Source organism: Eurytemora carolleeae, unplaced genomic scaffold (assembly GCF_000591075.1).
Source record: "Eurytemora carolleeae unplaced genomic scaffold, Eaff_2.0 scaffold154, whole genome shotgun sequence".
NCBI lineage: Eukaryota > Metazoa > Arthropoda > Copepoda > Calanoida > Temoridae > Eurytemora > Eurytemora carolleeae.
In genome coordinates this window covers 103,432-124,123 of record NW_019396344.1, presented here as the reverse complement: position 1 = coordinate 124,123, position 20,692 = coordinate 103,432, and the positions used below count along the sequence as shown (strand labels likewise).

General features: G+C 30.9%; 1 protein-coding gene across 2 annotated transcripts; it reads right to left on the bottom strand.

Annotated features, from left to right (window-relative positions):
• Nucleotides 1–11,395, bottom strand: LOC111701367 (sodium-dependent phosphate transport protein 2B). 2 transcript variants are annotated; one of them, XM_023472623.1, is made up of 7 exons: nucleotides 11,291–11,395; nucleotides 9,792–9,879; nucleotides 6,257–6,343; nucleotides 5,431–5,498; nucleotides 4,122–4,176; nucleotides 3,216–3,312; nucleotides 1–1,597 (listed from the first exon to the last, which is right to left on the bottom strand). In XM_023472623.1, exons 3-7 carry the CDS (start codon nucleotides 6,317–6,319, stop codon nucleotides 99–101), a joined length of 1,782 nt encoding a protein of 593 aa, XP_023328391.1. In that variant the 5' UTR covers nucleotides 6,320–6,343; nucleotides 9,792–9,879; nucleotides 11,291–11,395; the 3' UTR covers nucleotides 1–98. The 2 variants fall into 2 exon arrangements, with proteins under 2 accessions (XP_023328391.1, XP_023328392.1); XM_023472624.1 differs by lacking the exons at nucleotides 5,431–5,498; nucleotides 9,792–9,879; nucleotides 11,291–11,395 and having other exon boundaries at nucleotides 6,257–6,344.
• Between the last annotated feature and the right edge of the window lie 9,297 nt (nucleotides 11,396–20,692).

Here is a 20,692-nt window from a genome sequence, read left to right as displayed (position 1 = left end):
TTAAAATACAAACTTTATATTTTAACTAATATGAGTCAAGAATACAATTCTTAGAATTTACGAATTGCAAGAAATCATATTTATGCATTTAGAATTCATCAGATACTGCCCCTAGGAGTCAGCTCCTTAGGGGATGGAGTCTCAGACCCATAGTTGATGAGCAGATTATATTCTTCATCATTGCGAGCAGTATCAGTATCTCGAGCTATTATACCACTCATAGAGTTGGTGCTAGACACATTATGGAGGTTGCTGTAGATAACCTTGGGGAACGGAGATTCAGGGTTTGGTTTGGAGATGATGACGTCAGGGATGAAGTTCTGGGGTTTAACCCGGCAGCAGGGGAATATGATGAGAGCCTTCATAACAGCCCGGTCCCATGGGACCATGGAGTGGAAGGGGAGGGGCAGGAACTCCCAGGATTGAAGGAAAACAGGAAGAATCTTTGGTTTACTGTTTTGGAGAATATTGATGGTTACTGAAAAAATGATGATGGAGATAGTGGGAACTAGGAAGAGATAAAGGGGGATAGGACCAGCTAGGGAGAGAAGAAACATAAAGGTTGGAAGGATAAAGAACATGAAGGAAAGGTAGAAAACGGCAAACCATCTGTACTGTGCTGTAACACTACCAAGCACCCTGGCTATAGCTACCGGCCACCGCATGAAGGGGATCGGATAGAAAATGATAATCCCGGTCAGGTTGAACAGAAGATGGACAAAGGCGATCTGGTTTGCTGCTCTGACATTGGTTCCACCAGCAGCAAAACTGGCTAGGAGTGAGGTAGTGGTTGTGCCAAGGTTGGATCCCAGGGTCATAGGATATGCTCTCTCTAGGCTAACTACTCCGACACCAGCCAGAGGGGTTAGTGTAGAGGTAAATACAGAGCTAGATTGAACTAGGATTGTCATGATAGCGCCTAGAACCATTGCTAGATATCCTGTCAGCCAACCCAAACCTTTGATTGGAATGTCAGAGTTAATCACATTTTGTATTATTTCCTTAACCTTAGGACCAAGAAGAGAGTTGAGAGTTTTTACCATAAGGAGGAGACAAGTGCAGAGCATAAACAAGGATATTGTAAGAAGCAGAACTCCAATCACAAGGTTTCCGACATTTTCTCCGTCCGGACCTAGATATGCGAACAGGTAACCACAAGGAACTGTTATCCCTTCATCTTTGCATCCTGTTTTCAGTATTGTAGAGTTGTCATATTTAGGATCATTTACTGCCCAGCCCTGGAGAACATCTTTATCAAGTTGGATTATACCCTGAGTAAAGGGTTTAGTCAAAGCTTTCAAGAAGTCAGGACTTTTACCCTTCTCCTCCGACGTTGTAGTTACATTTGCGTTGATATCTCCGTGCATATGATTAACTAGGAACCCGGTTGTTTTCTCCAGGTAGCCTGTGGTAACCTCTACAATCAACAAGACAAACGCGCTCAGCCAGTTGAACATGTCGTGCACGTTAGCGCAGGCAAACGCGCGTCTAAATTGTTCTCTTTCTCCGGCCTGGGTCAGAGCAACGAGGATGTTAGTTACTGATGTTCCTATGTTTGCACCCATTATCATTGGAATAGCTTCTTTTACAGGGGCTCCTTAAACAAAGGCAACAATTATAAACTTAAACAGAATTTAAGAAGCTGATTACTTGCCTCAAACATGTATTTGATGATTCATATATCTTTGCAACTTAATGGTGTAAACTTCTGATATTTCAAACTTTGCATATTTCATTGTCGGAAATAGTAAAGATCTTCAACATCAGGATGCAATGATTTAAGAATTACAATATCAGAGTTTGAATAAATTTTCTAAGAATCTCTTATTCAAGACTTATCATTTATTTGCTCGCTCGAAGACACTATAAACGTAATTTCATCTGAAATATAATAAATTCCATTGCGGTTTCTTTACAAATGTGACTTGCGCATTGCTACTGCAGAAAAGCATCTAGGACTTACCAAAATTAAACACTTTTAACCAAGAAACCCCTTAAACATTGTTATTCAGTTGCGGTTTCTCTACAAAGGTGACTTGCGCATTGCTACTGCAGTAAAGCATCTAGGACTTACCAAAATTAAACACTTTTAACCAAGAAACCCCTTAAACATTGTTATTCAGAAAAAGGTTTGAAGGTTACCGTTCTGTATCAAGGCTTTGCCATCTTCATTTGAAAATTCACTTACAGTCTCTTTTAAAATAGTAACTAACTAATAACACAAAAACTTCATAATTCAAAACGTACTTAGTAGGATGTTAGAATTTGAGGAGGGTTTCAATCATTAAAAATCCGCTTCTATAAATAATTCTTAATTGTTCTAAATTCCAATAATGAAAAAGCTTTTTTACAAAAATCTTATTTTCCCTGAAAGCTGTAAATAGGCTAAATAACTTAAATTGTTTTCGTGTTTGGCACAGCTTTGCTTCGGATTAAAACAAAATAAGTATTTATTATAATTGAAAAATGTTCTTTATAATGTATTGTGAAGATATTGATAGAAAATAGTTCCTTTTAGAGGGACTGGAAGCGTAATTTCAGGTAACCCTCCATGGCAAGATTTACAACAGTACCCAATCTTAAAATGTTTATTTTCATTCGCAATTTCTCTGCGAAAGTGACTGCACTGCACATTCCTTGTCTATAAGAAACAATGGAGAAACTCACAGAAATAAACACTTTTCGAGTCAGATAAACGAGGATATCCTCCAAATTTTTGTCAGATTAAGGTTTCAAGGGTACCGATGCAAATCGGACATATCTTTGCTTGGGAAGGTCACTTAAAATTATACTTACAATCCCTTTAAATGTACACTACTATGGGGAGGTTAAGATGTTTTCAAAACACGGGATATCATAATATTTATCTAGGAAATTGATTGTGTTATTTTGTTCTTAACAGTATGTATCGTAAAAAATACACAAAATATAAATCTAAAAAAGTGTTTGAAAAATTATGTTTTCCCATTCACGCTTGGAATTAAAATTTCTTAAAAATGTTTTTTTTTACAAAATTTTTAAAACAATTTTAATTCTATGTGACCTCTTTATATTCTTTTAATTTTCTTTCTTTTCTCTGCTACATATATTTGCAAGTCACTTTTATATTGAACCACAATTGAAAATTGGCAATTATCAAATAGAAAAACAAGCATAACTCCATTATTATCGTTGTAAATCGGACATGCGTTTACAGTTCTTTAAACTGAGTGTACCTGCTGCTACTAGTCCAACAATGATAGATGTAGAAGTAGAAGATGATTGAACCAAAACAGTTACAAGAACTCCTATCATTACGCCGACTACAGGATTCTGAACAAAAATATATCATACTAGCTGAGTGCTCGGCGTTGCCCAGGATTATAACTATATATTTAAAATTCGCTGATGGTGATGGACCAAACCTCTGTAGTCTGTAGAGTAAAAAAAGTAGATGTTATTAGTCCATCATAAAGGGCTTCACTCATATATATATATGTATATATATATATATGTTAGATATGCTAGCTAGCAAACTGCGAGACCAAATTGGCTTATTTTTTAGGGGATAACAAAGGCTAAAAAATCTTTAAAACAAATTTTTAAAGTGTTTTTAATTCCGCCGGCAACGCCGGGCCGTTCAGCTAGTTATCATAAATGTATAGTCATGATTTTATGATTAGTGTCCGTCGGCGGCGAGAGATATTTTAAGAGATATTTTAAAAATGTATTTTTTTTTTTTTGAAAAATAAAAGTCAAAAGAAATAAGAAACTAAGAATGGTTTTCATGATTCACCACATATAATTCTCACTAAAAAAGTTCTTGATTAAATTTTTTCAACTTTCAGTTTTAAAATTTTAGTTTTAAACAAATCCTGTAAAACATTTGATTTTTAATTTTATAACTGCTATCTTAAATATGTTCGGTAAGATTTTGGAATTTTTAAATTTCAAAATGTTGTGTTCGGTCCACTTTTTATCATCGTTTACATTTCATATTTGTTAGGAGCTAATCTTTTCTGAAGTGCGTTCAGATAAAATTTAAAATTTTACGTTCATGTTTAATCAATTTTAAGGTTTTTTCTTTAAACAATATTGTTAAACTCCAATAACATATTTTTTATTTTATTTTAATTTGTCACCTTCAATATTTCTGAGTTTGAGAAGAGAGATCCAATATTTCTTCCCCCCAGTATTCTAAATATTGTAAACAAAAAATCAAATTGTAAACAAACAATAATCTGGATTCTGATATACAATAATCATAGAGAATAGAAAATATAGAGAGGAATTAAAAGAATCTCTCGGTATGAATTTTTTCAGTCCCTTTCAGCCATAGAGAATAGAATATATAGAGAGGAATTAAAAGAATCTCTCGGTATGAATTTTTTCAGTCCCTTTCAGCCTGAAAGGGAGTTCAAAGTGTACACATCATGTAAATGTTCACAAATTATATGCAGTAGAGTACATTAATACAGTATGTTCCCTAGACTATTCATTTCAATTTCGAAATTNTATGGCCATCAAGCATAATTCTAAACTATGGCTATCAAGCATAATTCTAAACTATGGCCATCAAGCATAATTCTAAACTATGGCCATCAAGCTTAATTCTAAACTACGCCCATCAATCATAATTCTAAACTATGGCCATCAAGCATAATTATAAACTATGGCGATAAAGCATAATTCTAAACTATGGCCATCAAGCATAATTCTAAACTATGGCTATCAAGCATAATTCTAAACTATGGCCATCAAACATAATTCTAAACTATGGCCATCAAGCATAATTCTAAACTATGGCCATCAAGCTTAATTCTAAACTACGCCCATCAAGCATAATTCTAAACTATGGCTATCAAGCAAAATTCTAAACTATAGCCATCAAGCATAATTCTAAACTATGGCCATCAAAAATAATTCTAAACTATGGCCATCAAGCATAATCCTAAACTATGGCCATCAAGCATAATTATAAACAACGCCCATCAAGCATAATTCTAAACTATGGCCATCAAGCATAATTCTAAACTATGGCCATAAAGCATAATTATAAACTATGGCCATCAAGCATAATTCTGAACTATGGCTATCAAGCATAATTCTAAACTATGGTCATCAAGCATAATTCTAAACTATGGCCATCAAGCATAATTCTAAACTATGGCCATCAAGCTTAATTCTATACTACGCCCATCAAGCATAATTCTAAACTATGGCTATCAAGCATAATTCTAAACTATGGCCATCAAGCATAATTCTAAACTATGGCCATCAAGCATAATTCTAAACTATGGCCATCAAACATAATTCTAAACTATGGCTATCAAGCATAATTCTCCAATTGAAATAAATTGAAGAATATTGAAAGGTAAAACAGAGATTTAAAAGACATAAAATTTCTTACAAATAATATAAAAATGTAGAAAGCAAAATGTTTAAAACTACCTAAAACTATCGGAGAGGAATGAGAGAGAACAAATAAAAAAGTAAAGACAGATAAGAAGAGAAGCAACCTGAAACCAAGAATCTATTAAATATAAAGACAGAGAAGAAGAGAAGCAACCTGAAACCAAGAAGTTATTAAATATATAAAGACAGAGAAGAAGAGAAGCAACCTGAAACCAAGAATGTATTAAATATATAAAGACAGAGAAGAAGAGAAGCCACCTGAAAACAAGAAGTTATTAAATATATAAAGACAGAGAAGAAGAGAAGCAACCTGAAGCTAAGAATCTATTATATATATAAAGACAGAGAAGAAAAGAAGAAACCTGAAACTAAGAATCTATTAAATATATAAAGACAGAGAAGAAGAGAAGCAACCTGAAGCCGAGAAGCTATTATATTAATATAAGTTTCAATCTCGAGTTTGTCTGTTTGTTTGTCCGATCATAACTCAAAAGTCAGGAAACCCTTGAGCGGTTTGCCTCAATATTGATTAGGAAACTCGGGAGAATCACGGGAATGTTCTTAGCTTGTTTAAGGAGCTATGTTTCCCGGTAAAATCAACCAAGTGCGGGTAAACGGCGGAAGTAACTATGAGTAATCAGAGTCCGAATTTAATGAATTTGAACCGCGTCTCAACTCAAATCCGCCAAAAACAGGCTTCAATTGAGCGCCGATGCCAAGCAAAGATGTGTTAAAGCTAGTATATTGTATCCAAGCCATATCACAGATATTTTGGACAGAGAAAAATGAAGAAAAAAAACTTTAAATCACTTTCCATTTTTTGTGAACACTCTCTTAAATTTGAAAATGTGTTGAATGTTACCTTAGCGATGATCACCAATATTTCCTTCATTTTTCCAACCCTACCAACCACAGCAGTAGTCATAGTAGGAGCCAAGGGATAGGAATTCTTAACAAAAAAATATAAACATTTTAAAGTTTAATTAGATTTTTTTAAATATCGTTTTTCTTTTCGTTTTGGAACAAAATAATCTCCAAACGAGCTTTCAACATGAAAAACGATCAGTTCTCTGCCAATACAAAATATTTGTAAATAATAATGATTCCGGGGATTTGTTTTTGCCACAAACCTAAATTTTTATCCCTTTCTCTTTCATACCCGAAGTTTTGAAATACTAAAGGTTTACACGATCAGGATCTAAAGATAAAGGGATTAGAACATTTTAGTTTGTGGCAAAATCTCAGTTCCTCTAATTTTTTTTAACAAAATGCTTGGCAATGAGAATGATTGATAGATGGGGGAATTCAAGGTTCCTTGAGATATTCACGTAATAGAATATTTCAATGACAAGTATATTTCTGCTTTATATATATATATATATATATATCCTTGGGATTTAAAGCTTTAGAAAGCTCTGATTCGTATCTTTAAAGCCTATATATATAATAAAACAAGACATTCCTATATATGTCATCAATAGCTGGCCAAACGGCTGGACCGAATAGGCGTTTTAGGCATAATTTTTTTTTCTACGGGCAACGCCGGGCCCTTCAGCTAGTATATTATATTTTATTTTATATCAGTACTTTTGTATGTAAAGTAATGTGTTTGAAAACATGAATAATTTTCATTTAACTTTAGCTTAAAGAGACTGTAAGCGTAACTTAAAGTGCATAAATTTTCTTTTTCTATTCAATCAATTTCTGAAACATTTAAAGGGCCAGTAAGCCTAAATTCAGGTGACCTTCCATGCAAAGATTGCGATGTCCGATTCACAACGGTACACTTAACAGCTTTGTTTATAATTTTGAACACTGAATATTTTCCATTGTAAGTTCTCTCTAAAAGTGACTTGCGCATTTCTACTTTAGGAAAAGATAATTTTTGAATTTTTAAACAACATCCTTCACATTATTCATCATCAGATAAAGGGTTTTCAAGGGTACCGTTGTGAATCAGGCATTGACATCTTTACATGGAGGGTCGCTTGAAATTACGCTTACAGCTCCTATAATCTGATAAACTTCTCTGGCAAAACAAATTGTTTAAAATTTTTGAATTCTCCTTTAAACTAAATATTTGAATTCTCCTTTAAACTAAATATTTGAATTCTCCTTTAAACTAAATATTTGAATTCTCCTTTAAACTAAATATTTGAATTCTCCTTTAAACTAAATATTTGAATTCTCCTTTAAACTAAATATTTGACCAAACTCGACTGAATGTTGAAGGCTGAAGGGTATACAATCTAGGGAAAAGTACATTTAACTTTAACTTTAAGAGTCATATATTATCCAGATGATATCAGACCTGCGTCAGCGGATTCGTATTTTTCTGGGATCTGAAACTGTATCGAGAGCTTTCGCAGAAACCGTGGAAGTTATAAACAGAGCTTTTTTAATGAATATTTTATGAGAAACAAAATTTGAGATTCATCGTAATTTGCAACAAGAATAGACTGTAAAATTTGATTTAATTTATAAATTCGTCATTCATCACAGTTAAAAGATGGTTGTCTTTTTACCATACAGTGAGAACCAGAAAATTGGAAGACGACTTTAAGACTTCTGACTTTACATAGTAGAAATCACATGAAACTCAGTAATTGTGCAGTGTAAACAGACTCACAGAATTTAATAAATTACTAATTCTCTGTGTATGTAACCAAGAATTATGTATAAGTTTACTTTCCCAAATCTTGCAGTAAATTCAGTTTTTAATTTTGGACAGAACTCACAATGAAACCCTTAATAGCGAATACATCGGAAGAATTTGTCAAATGTCGTCTTGACAATTTTTCAATGAGTTTTATACTATATTTCGTAAATTTCAGTATTTGCGAAAATAAATAAATAAACATGAATATGCGGGAACATTTTTAAAGAGTTCCATATAATCATTTAAGATTCACAATGGTAACAAATCAAATCAAGAGATTTGATCTTTCTTTAACAAAAAACGAAAATATCTTCCGCCCTGTTAATTGGACATAAATGTTGCGCTTAAAATTAAGGGTTTTAGGAAAGTACGTAACTACGTAAATATAGTCCTTTTAAACTTCGAATTTCGTTATTTTGTTTAATCTATTATCGATTATTGTTTCTTCAAACTATTGGCAACCCAATGAAAGGGACTGTAAGCCTAATTTCCATTTATAGAGAGAAAAGTCCGATTCACAACGGTCCCCTTTAAACCTTTGTCCGGACAACGATGAGGTAGATACCCTCATTTGTACAGCTGAAGAATGTGTTCAGAGCCTCAAATTTAAAAGAGTATCGATAACCGAAACTCCCGCTTTTCCTTTTCGGGGTCTTAATAGTTGTGTAGATTTTGATTTAAGAAATTTGAAAAACATCTAGAATATGAAGAAACTAAATAAAATGATATTTAATAGCAAAAATATTGATCTCCACAAAACTGCCTAACCCCATAACTGAAACCCGGGTTCCAAAACTGGTTTTCATAAAGATACACTGTCTTGAGTTTTGTGCTCAGAGTCCGAAATTTAAAAGAGTATCGTCGAACGAAACTCCCAAGTGTCCTTTTTGGGATCTTAACATTTTGTAGATTTTGATTAAAGAGATTCGACAAAAATGGAGAATATAAAGAAACTAAATAAAATAGTATTTCATGACAAAAATATTGATATCCACAAAACTGACTAACCCCATTCGTGAAACCTGGTTTTTAAAACTGGTTTTCATAACGATACCCTGTCTTAAGTTTTGGGCTCAGAGCCCAAAACTTAAGACAGAGTATTGTTCTGAAAACTAGTTCTTTTAAATTTCAGGCTCAGGGAGAATCGATGTTACAGTGCACACTCGTAATAGAGTACACTTGTGCGGTTTCTTAAAATTTAATTTCCCGCTCAGTAAATCAGAACATGTTTAAAGAGTATCTGTGTAAATCGGACAAGCCGCTCTATAAGTGGTAGGTCACTTGAAATTACGCCTACAGTCCCTTTAACGGGGGTATAGATATGTACAGCCTCGTGATATATATATCCTGGATACTTGCCAGCAAATCCTTCACATGCTTTATATTCTTTTTCGTTTAATAATCATCTAACAAAATGTCTATAATGATAACATTTTTTACATTTTTTGTCAAAAAACAAACATTTTTTATCCAAAATTCCAACGCAAAATAATACGTGCAGACCTTTCGTCTTTACTTGCAGCAATGCCCGAAAAAAAACTCTTTTGGTAAACAAAGATCTCTTAAATTCGTATTCGTTTATATCATAAATATTAAAATTAAGAATTTGTACTCACAAAACATTATAAATTCCTTAATTCCTTAATTGGTTTCAAACAACTCCAACTCTTCATTGAAGTTTAAATTAAATTTTTTAAATTTTAAAAAGATGAAAACTTAAATAATAAAAAAAAATTACCCAAAAATGCAAATATGTGTAAACCAGTGTTTTCTGTTTTCTTAATTCGTCAAAGAACTTGCAACATTTTCCAAGACATACTGCTCCACTGAAAATATACAAAACACAATAATTACATATAATTGAAATATTAAAAAATAATTTAAGATGTAGATTTTTTCAAGCACATAATGTGCTTGAATTGCACATACAGTCAATGAGCTTGAGCACATACACTACAGGGTGTCCCAGGAAACATGACAGTTGGTGAATAGTTTTAATGTCTTCTTCCATAATGTGTTAAGTTCTATAATACCAAGGAGAATAATAAAAAACATCGCTTGGTAGTGTTATTATAATAAAGTTGATATCAAAGCAAAAGATAATTGAGTAAAAGATTTTTTAGCAAAATAAACTGCAAAAAGTCTTTATAACATATAGTTCTTGATATTGAAAGACATTCAAAACTATTTACCAACTGACATGTTTCATGGGACACCCTGTATGTAGATACAACTCAAAACACAGCAAAAACACACGATCTAATCACCTCAAATCTTTATAATTTGATATTAAACTATAAATTCGGTCAATATCAAAGGTTTACACAATCAGATTGCAAAGATATAATGATTTATAAAAGAAGAGTTTTAGGCAATATATCAGTTCCTTTACAGCCCGAAAGAAGAAGGTCTAAGTTGTTTGTCTGTACACGAATGAATATATTAACAAGCCGGATAATTAGATCTTTTATATAAGAAAGCTCAATGTGCATTCACTTAAACATATTTAAATCAATGTAATGCAAGAATTAACTGGATTAATCTAACCAAGAGATGGGGGGGGGGAGAGGCATTAAAAAAAACATTCAGCTCAATAAACATGGAAATTACTTAAAAATTTTTATTGATCTATTGATTTTATGTCTTCAGTACAGTAATAGGCGATTATATCAATACGATGAATTCTACTTTTGGTTTCAATTTCGATTCATATCAAGCTTTTAAAGAGCATGGATAGGCATAGAAATAGGAGTCAAACGAGCTTCTCTTTAATTGCATGTGAACCTTTAATTCGAAAAAAGCTTAAATAAAAAAATTCTATTCTTTATATCCTTATAATTGCCTGCCACTGATTTGGAAACTATTGTTTTTGGTTGCATTCAAAATGTTTATGTTATTTCTCAATTAGATCGTCAAAATGAGGAATTGTAAAATTGAAATTGAAATTTGACTTTAATTAGGAACCACCATGGAAATCCGTTCTTTAGTGTTTAGTTCTTTAGTTAATTTGTTAAGTTTGTTTCATATTATTTTGTCCCAACTAAAAACTTTATTTAAAAAAATCCTTCTATTTATAAAAATGTTCTGAATAAAGTTAACTCGAACTGCTTATATTGGATTAAACTAACAAACTGGACTCCATGTCTGTCTGAAAAAAGAAAGCTAACACTCTGCTAAACGTTAAAAAAAGCTCAGCATGGAAAAAGTGAAAAATAATAAAATTATTTAACTCATCACCTTTATTTTTATATTGCACATAATCAGGAGTTTAAGAAGGAGTTAATATTCTTCCAGAGAAGGAGAAGGGGGCGAACTGGTCACAGGAGATTTATGCAGTTTATAAACTATATTATCCTAAGAAACCTCCTTTCTCGACGTACATACAGTCTCTCTCTCTCTCTCTCCCTCTCTCTCTCTCTCTCTAACTTTCTACTTTTTTCATACTGTGTTGCTCACACGATTTTCAAGTTACATTTGTATTATATATCTGTATCTGTATCTGTATTTGAATCTGCATTTGAATCTGTATCTGTATCTGTATTTCTGTATCTGTATCTGCATCTGTATCTGTATCTGATATCTGCATCGACATCTGCATCTGCATCTGTACCTGTATCTGTATTTCTGTATCTGTATCTGTATTTCTGTATCTGTATCTGTATCTGTATCTGTATTTCTGTGTATGTATCTGTATCTGTATCTGTATCTGCATCTGCATCTGCACCTGTATTTGTATCTGTATCTGTTTCTGTATCCATGCATCTGCAATCTGTTCTTAAACATTAGAACAAAAATATCTCTATTTAAAATTCAAAATTGTCAGTGATTACACTTAGCATTTGTTTGAAAAATTCCGTTAGGTTAATTTTTATATTTCTTATATTTCATATGTTATATAGCTAGGTTAATTTTTGATATTTCTTTTATTTTATACATTATAAAGTTAGGTTAAAGGGAGTGTTCGCGAAAAATGAAAGGGGGTATAGGCTCAATGCGATAAAAAAAACGCTTTTTATCGCTACGAATCTTACTTCTATCTGTTGCGTCTATAAGGAGAAAATTGTTAAAGACGTCTCACACCGAATAACTTAGCAGCCATACAAATTGAGAAAATTGAAACATATTACTTAGACCGTAAAAAAATCAATTTAATTTCAAAACAATCATTTAGATATTACAACCTATAGTCATCGATTATCTTTCGCCACATTTGTATATAGTTTATATTTTATAATATTTTTTTTTTTAGAAAACGTTTTCAACGGATTTTGAAAATTGTGAGTGGTGTGCGGCATTTAGATAGTTGCGCAAGGGACAAGAGAAACAAACAAATAATCCTTAAATAATTCGTAAGATTTTTTCTACTATTAACATTCATTATAACATTGTACAAGTAACCATGACCTATAATTATGTTATTTTTTTTAGGAAATAAAGATTTTGTTATCGAATTTCTGAGATGGGGTTACTCTGTTGTGGGTATTTGTGCGGCCTATCGGGAAAGAATTGTCTGGGGATAATAAACATCCCCCACCAGAATCCTAACTGGCCTATTATCCTGATTTGTCTAGCGTGTTGCTGTTTTCGGTCAACAATTATATAGTTAGGTTAATTTTTGATATTTCTTATATTTTATATATTTGTTGTCGGATAGGAACAAGATTCTCAATAATGAACAGATAGACAACGGAATAACCCTCAAATCAAACCCGATAATGCAGAAAACTCTTTATTTCCTAAAAAAAATGAAATGGATAATAATTCATGAGTTTGTTACAAGTTTTATAATTTTACAATGAAAAGATGCTTACCATCTATTTGGGGATAAGAAGGTTAAACTGTCGGGGAGTCCTAAGACGTTTTTATGTATTAAAACTTCTGAAAAGAATGACAATTAATTGTTAACGAAATTCACTAATTCTTTGTATGAAAATATTTTGTTCACAATAAAAAAGTGTTTAGACTCCGTTTCCGGAGGACAAAGAAAATGGGGCGAAAATTATTTGGTTTGGTGTCTCCGAGAAGGGATTTTAAGTTAAAGACAATATTATATAGTTAGGTTAATTTTTGATATTTCTGTTCACCTATTTTTAAAGTTAAAGAAAGTTCTCCAACCTTTTTACAATTTCAGAAAAAATTTAAAAATAAAAACAATTAAAGATATGTATTATGTTTAATCGTAATATACCATAAAATTATTTTTCAATCCCCCTTCTTGCACTCCCTTCACTTCGTCACACCCCTTTTCTTGCACCCCCTACGCTCAGAAATTATAAAAAATTATTAAAAAATACAAATACAATTTTACTTTTTTCCCCTTTATTTACATTTACTGAATCTTAATTCTTAATTTATTTCCTTTTTTTAGAATTAGATTTAGTTGAAGAAAATGGAAAACATTTTAAAAGTGAAAAGTATATCTTTATATCTTTCTATCTACATAAATAAAAATCTTATTTCTAATTGATTTTTGTATTGTAAAATTTAAATATTATGATGACTCACGCATAAGGATATGTACACAATATACATATATATACATATATAGAAATGCAACACGTGATTTTTCTCAGGGAAAAGCAGTGAATCTGAGAAATGGAATCCGGAGGTGGGAGTGAACGAAGGATGGGGAGAAATGCAAGAATGAATGAAGGGGAGAGGTTGTGGTAAGGATCTAGCTCGAATTTTGGGATAGGTTGGGCCTATACCACTATTTTGCTATAAGGATTGAACCAATCATAGAGCTATTTGCAAAAAACATTTAGAATTGTTAATTTTTCTAATCAAAAAAATAATATGCGATGGTCATATCTGATCATGTAAAATGTATTTTACTTATCACGAGAAATGTTCTTATTTTTATCTTTTATTGCTAGATAAAACAAAGTTAAAAAGTGGGAAATATTTAACCCTTTTCTCAAACAATTTGTTTTTGTGCCAGACACGCACACATCACGGTCTGATCACTGGGTCATAGATAGATAGATAGATAGATAGAAAGAAAAAAAAAGATAGAAAGATAAATATAAAGATATATAGATAGATAGATAGATAGATAGATAGAAAGAAAAAAGATAGAAAGATAAATATAAAGATATATAGATAGATATATAGATAGATAAATAGATAGATAAATGGATAGATAGATAGATAGATAGATAGATAAATAAATAGATAGATAGATTTATATTATAGCTTGTTACAGGGATAGAAAGATAGATAGAAAGTCACCTGAGAAAGCACAAGATTTGCGACTGAACAAATAACGAATAATGTAAAGTATATTATTAATATCTATAAACGTCTTTAATTTCTATTAAAAATTTTAGTTTTTAACTGTTGCTCTAAAAGTTTCAAATTTTCGTGGTTTTGTCTGTTTGAATTGGTGCATTTTCAAAATGAAGCCACAAAAAATGTGGGCCTTGCTTTATATTGATTCAAACAAATAAACAGTCAAAATTGAAAAATAATGTACGTATAAATAATAATAATAATAATAAATATATAAATAATAAAAATAATAATAAATATAAATAAAAAATTATGTTATATAAATATGTTTGTGAATATCTATGAAAATGTATGTTATATAAATATGTTTGTGAATATCTATGAAAATGTATGTTATATAAATATGTTTGTGAATATCTATGAAAATGTATGTTATATAAATATGTTTGTGAATATCTATGAAAATGTATGTTATATAAATATGTTTGTGAATATCTATGAAAATGTATGTTATATAAATATGTTTGTGAATATCTATGAAAATGTATGTTATATAAATATGTTTGTGAATATCTATGAAAATGTATGTTATATAAATATGTTTGTGAATATCTATGAAAATGTATGTTATATAAATATGTTTGTGAATATCTATGAAAATGTATGTTATATAAATATGTTTGTGAATATCTATGAAAATGTATGTTATATAAATATGTTTGTGAATATCTATGAAAATGTATGTTATATAAATATGTTTGTGAATATCTATGAAAATGTATGTTATATAAATATGTTTGTGAATATCTATGAAAATGTATGTTATATAAATATGTTTGTGAATATCTATGAAAATGTATGTTATATAAATATGTTTGTGAATATCTATGAAAATGTATGTTATATAAATATGTTTGTGAATATCTATGAAAATGTTTTTAAAAGGCACGTATAGCCTCTTTCCAGACATGGAACAATTTTGCAATAGTGTACGTAATTTAATCTTATTTTATATCTTATCGAAAAAAAATATATTTTTGGTTTGAAAAAAACATCGTTTGTACTTGTTGTCTTTTTATGAAAATAAAAGCTAAGGCTATCAATGTGCATTTTTGCAAAAAAAAATATTAATTTGAAAGAAATGAAAGTAATTTTAGCTGACGTGCATATTTTTAATATTTCGAAAATTGGGTAATTAATATTTTGGAAGATTATAATAATAATAGTTAAGTTTTTTGGGGGCGTAAATAATTTACAATATTCTTACGTAAAATTGTAGACAAATGTTGAGCACCTAAGGGATAAAGCGAACAATAGCTTAGGTCCTAGGTGTTCAGTTAGTGCATAGTTATTACAATTCTAATTCTTATTAGGTGGGGGTGCAGTTTAAGGTTGTTTAGAGGGTGCAGTTTAAGGTTGTTTAGAGGGTGCAGTTTAAGGTTGTTTAGAGGGTGCAGTTTAAGGTTGTTTAGAGGGTGCAGTTTAAGGTTGTTTAAAAACACACTTTTTTCTCACAAAGGCTTATTTTTACCCGTTCATAATGAAATTAATATTACAAGGTCTCTATCTAGGATGTTAGGACTGTGTGAAAAACAAATTATTGGATTTGGTGAACCCTGCTCTAAATATATGCTATGGGATGGATATTACAACACCTTGTGTCAACTAAAAACCTTTTGAGTTCTGACTTGTGAACAAAAACTCGTAATCAAATCAATTACGAAACTTGTTTTGAAAACAATGAGCTGTAATATTTATGTATATTGGAATCAAGCAAAGAGATACAAATGTTAAATTGCTTATATTTTCAATACCCGATTTTGCACATCACAAGATTTATCTTTAAAACTTTTGTGGATAGTGTGCAGAATGTTTGCGCAATATTTGTGCCAAATTCATTTAATTCCGTTGCACCCCGCGACCGGTGGGTTCCTTCCCCGACTCCTAGCTCCCTTGTACGTGAAGTGATCCGGCTGGCAAGGACATTTTGTTCATAATTAACTTTTAAAATTCTTTATTTCATAGTGGTTTAATAAATGGCAAGTCTGGAAAATATTAGATATAAAAAGATTGAAGCTAAAACGGTTAAATACATCTATTTTCTTTAATTGGGACTCTGTGGAACCCGATATGCTTTGTCAGTCCCATTATCTCCGTAAGAAAGAAATTATTTTGAAAAAAAATTCAATGAAATTATACAACAACAAAAAAGTCCCAAATCAATCAAGGTTTTTTGAAAAAAGTCACACATTTTTTATCAAGGACTTATCTTCCGGATGCCATACATGAAACCGATGTTATGCCTAAAGAAAAGCATAAAAGAAAACATTTTAGAGATAGGAGTACATGAAAAATTTCAAAGGAAAAAAAAACACAAAAGTATAGTAGTTTGCAGTACATTGTAGAGTACACTAAATGAACATGGTCAACAGGGGTAATTTTGTTTTTCAAAATTATTTATTATCACTATTTTTTAGATGGAGGACCAACAAATGACAAATCAACATTAATTTGAGTTTATTTGTGAATAATATTCACCCCTTTCAGTGGCCTGCACAATTATCTTTGTATTTTTTCCTATGACTTTTATGGATGAAATATACTGTGTCAGAAAAAAAAATTTGGATAAAAACTTAAAAAGCCATGACTTTATTTTTTACAACTTTTTGCAGTACATATTATTATAACCCTTTTTATGATAGAAATTAGGACTTACATATTCTTTATTGATTGTTACCTTCGGTGTACTTCAAATTGTTTTAAACCAGGGCAGTTTTGAATTTAAAGTACTGATGTAAAAATTGATTGAATATCATATTTTTTATTTATACTGTTTGCAATAGCACCCCTGAAATCAACGTTTTTGCAGAGTAATGAGAATTTTTTTCTTTGTTATTAAACTTATAAAAACATCAATACACATGTTATAATTTTGAGTTTAACTAAATGCACATCATTTCAAGTTTTTAAATTTTTTAAATGTTAGTTCTTTAATACCCTGCAGTTTACTATAAATAGCAAACCAAACCGTGAAAAGTAAAGTTATGATAATGTGATGCAGTATTATTTAAAAAAAACCTTCAACCCCACAAAACACGGGATAAAACGTCACTAAAATCACAATTAAGCACATTTTGTTATTATTGATATATATATTTTTAAGAGAAATATATTCTCACATTGTTTGCAAAGAAAGTCTACATCTCGGGGGAAAAATTATATTGTGGATTTTTTTCCAATGTTCGAAAAAAAATATTTATTTTTATTTTTTCTACATTTCATCTTGCAACTATAAATGTAAAGTAAAGTAATCGTTGGTAGTTTGTTTGGATATGCGATCATAACTGCATCATGAACCCAAAAACCGATTTGCCTCATATTTGAATGGGGTAACTATGTAGAATCAATAGAATATTTCCAGATTGGTCTGGCTGTATAAAATTAAGAAGGTTGACTTTTACAGAGTAAACTTTTTATCCAAGCTAAGATGGGTTCCCAAGCTAGTTTATGTATAAAAGCACGTCTCAACATTGTACAGAGATTAACACAAAACAATGTCGTCTTTTCTTTTATTCATCCTATAGATATATACATAGAGAATAGAATATATATTAAAGGGGAATTTAAAGAATCTCTCGGTATGAATTTTTTCAGTCCCTTTCAACCTAAAAGGGAGTTGAAAGTGTACAAATCATGTAAATGTTCACAAATTATATGCAGTAGAGTACATTAATACAGTATGTTCCCTAGACTATTCATTTCAATTTCGAATATTTTAAACTGTTAAATAAACTTTATAATGAATTAGGTGAACAAAAAACATCATTTGATTTAAAGTTATAACGGAAAATCATCGTTTGTAAAGTGGAAGGCATAGAGTCTATGTGAAATTATAATTCGTCAATTATGAAACCAGCCTATTTCATAATTTGGTTTTCTTTTAACATTCATTTTAAATTTTCTATAAAATGATATTCCAGGGTCCAAAAGGTTATATGGCATAAATATGTGAAGTACATCTCCAATATGGAAACAGTACAACAAAATGGGCGTTTTACACTTTTTTCTAGAAAATTCCCCTCTAATATATATTCTATTCTCTTTGGATATATATAGCTATGATTTTATATTTAGTTTAAGTATATAGTTTTGAAAATATTGTTAACAACACATTTTGGATAGCATTGTATACTTATTTATTAAATTCACTTCCAAACTAGATTTATTCTTTGTTGGTGGGTGAATTGGAGGCAAATCTGTCAAGGGGTTCATGAGTTATGATCGAATATTTGCCAAACCAACAGACAAGGAGATTACTAATTTATATATATATAAACTAGCTTGAGAACTCAGTATCATTACATTACATTACATTAAGTACCATTACACCAATCTAAGAACATTCCGTGGGTCATACCGAGTTCCCCAATCAAAATTTGAGCCGAGGGGTTTATGAGTTATGATCGGACATACAAACAAACAGACAAAGAGATTACTACTTTATATGTATCTAGATTATGGAAAAGATCAGTGATATTTTTACGATATTAGATTTGAACCAGAAAGCGGAGAATGAGAAAAATAAGATAACTTTTACTACAAATAGAATTTGTTCTATCAGAGAGATGTGTCACGAACCAAGAAATTATAGTGGCAGCTGGCAGCAATAAATACAGTGTTTGACCTTCTAATGACCTCTTACGACCTCTAATGACCTAAATGACCCCCAAAAGCCTTGAATCCCTAAAAGGCTGGGGGGTCTGAATCTATGTGTAGCCTGGGAAAAAAGGCCTTAGAGAAAAGGTATAAGGTTGAAATGCATATTCATTATAGCTTAACTTTTCAAGGCCAGCTCATTGAAGAAAGTTAGACCGATAACTTTAATAGTTGAGACTTGGGGTGCTAGGGAGGGTTGAAAAAAATGCCAAAAAAATGATCAAAAAATGAAACTTTTATTTTTTTGTTTTAAACAAATATAAAAGTGTGGCACATGTTTCTATTTCTTGTCTCATTTGAACTATTTTGTTTGTGCATTTAAACCATATATTTTTCGGCTCAATTGAACTATTTTTTAAGAGTTCAAATGAGCAAAAAATATTTCAAATGCGCACAGAATATTATCGTTTGAAATATTTTGAACTACAACACGTTGTACCACGTGCAATAGTTCAAACGACCAATAGTTCAAAAAATCAATAGTTCAACCGGCAGAAGTTCAAACTAAATAGCACTGGAAGAGGATACATATGATTATTTTTACAATGTTGTCACTTTCAAGCAAACATACATAAATCTTGCGGCATTGAGCACTTTCAAACGACACGTACCGGTTTGTTAGACGCCGGTACGCGTCAGTGATGGTTCTATACTACCTGTTCTGTGATTCAACCATCCTTTAATAATATTTAATTGACTGAATACTTATTTTCCTTATTATTAGCACACAGCTGTTGTTCCCCCTTTGTTCAATCATTGATGAAATTTCTAAAGCTAATTTATTAAATTCATTCTTTGATTCTAAAAATATTGTTCATACGAAAATGAACAATGTACTTTGCAAAATATTTTCAGTGTTTAATGTAATAATATACAGGGTGAGTCAAAAAAAAGTGTGATTTGCGGCGCCTGGTGAAATATTGTACCTTCTTTTGTGTAACTCTCCTGTAAGGTGTTTTTTCAATATTTTTTAAAAATTTGTGATTTTTTTTTGTATATAAAAAAATTCCGCAAAACATGTTTTCTTTCATACTGAAAAGTTCAGAAAAACCAAAAAGTAAAATAAATTGTTTCTATCGAAATCTAAAATTTTAAAAAGATTGAATCACAGAATCTCAGAAAATTTGCAAAATTGTAATTAGCAAATTCGCAATTTTCAGTTCTGGTATAATTTTTGCGGAAAAATTATTTTTCAATGGTTTTGACTAAACAGCGTATATTTAATACTTCAGAATATACTAAGAAGAAAGGAACTAGAGAATTTAAATAACTTTTCATTAAAACTAAGACCGGAACTAAAAATTGGGAATTTTCTTTTTACAATTTTGCAAATTTTCTGTGATTCTTTGATTTAATCTTTAAAAAATATTCGATTTCGATAGAAATAATTTATATGCACATTTTTGCTTTTCTGAACTTTTTATTTTGAGAGAAAAAAGGTTCGCGTATTTTCTTTTGGGCCATTGGAGTACCAAAAAAAAATACAAATTTTCAAAAAATATTGAAAAAACACCATGCAGGGGAGATGCACAAAAAAGTACAAATTTGCACTAGGCGCTGCAAATCACACTTTTTTTTGATTCACCCTGTATATAATTCCAATTTTGTTTTCGTTTTTCGAATTTGCAGTCTGCAGTTTGCAGGCATTTTCTAATGAGTGATATAATATAACTATTTACGTTAAAGTCAAAC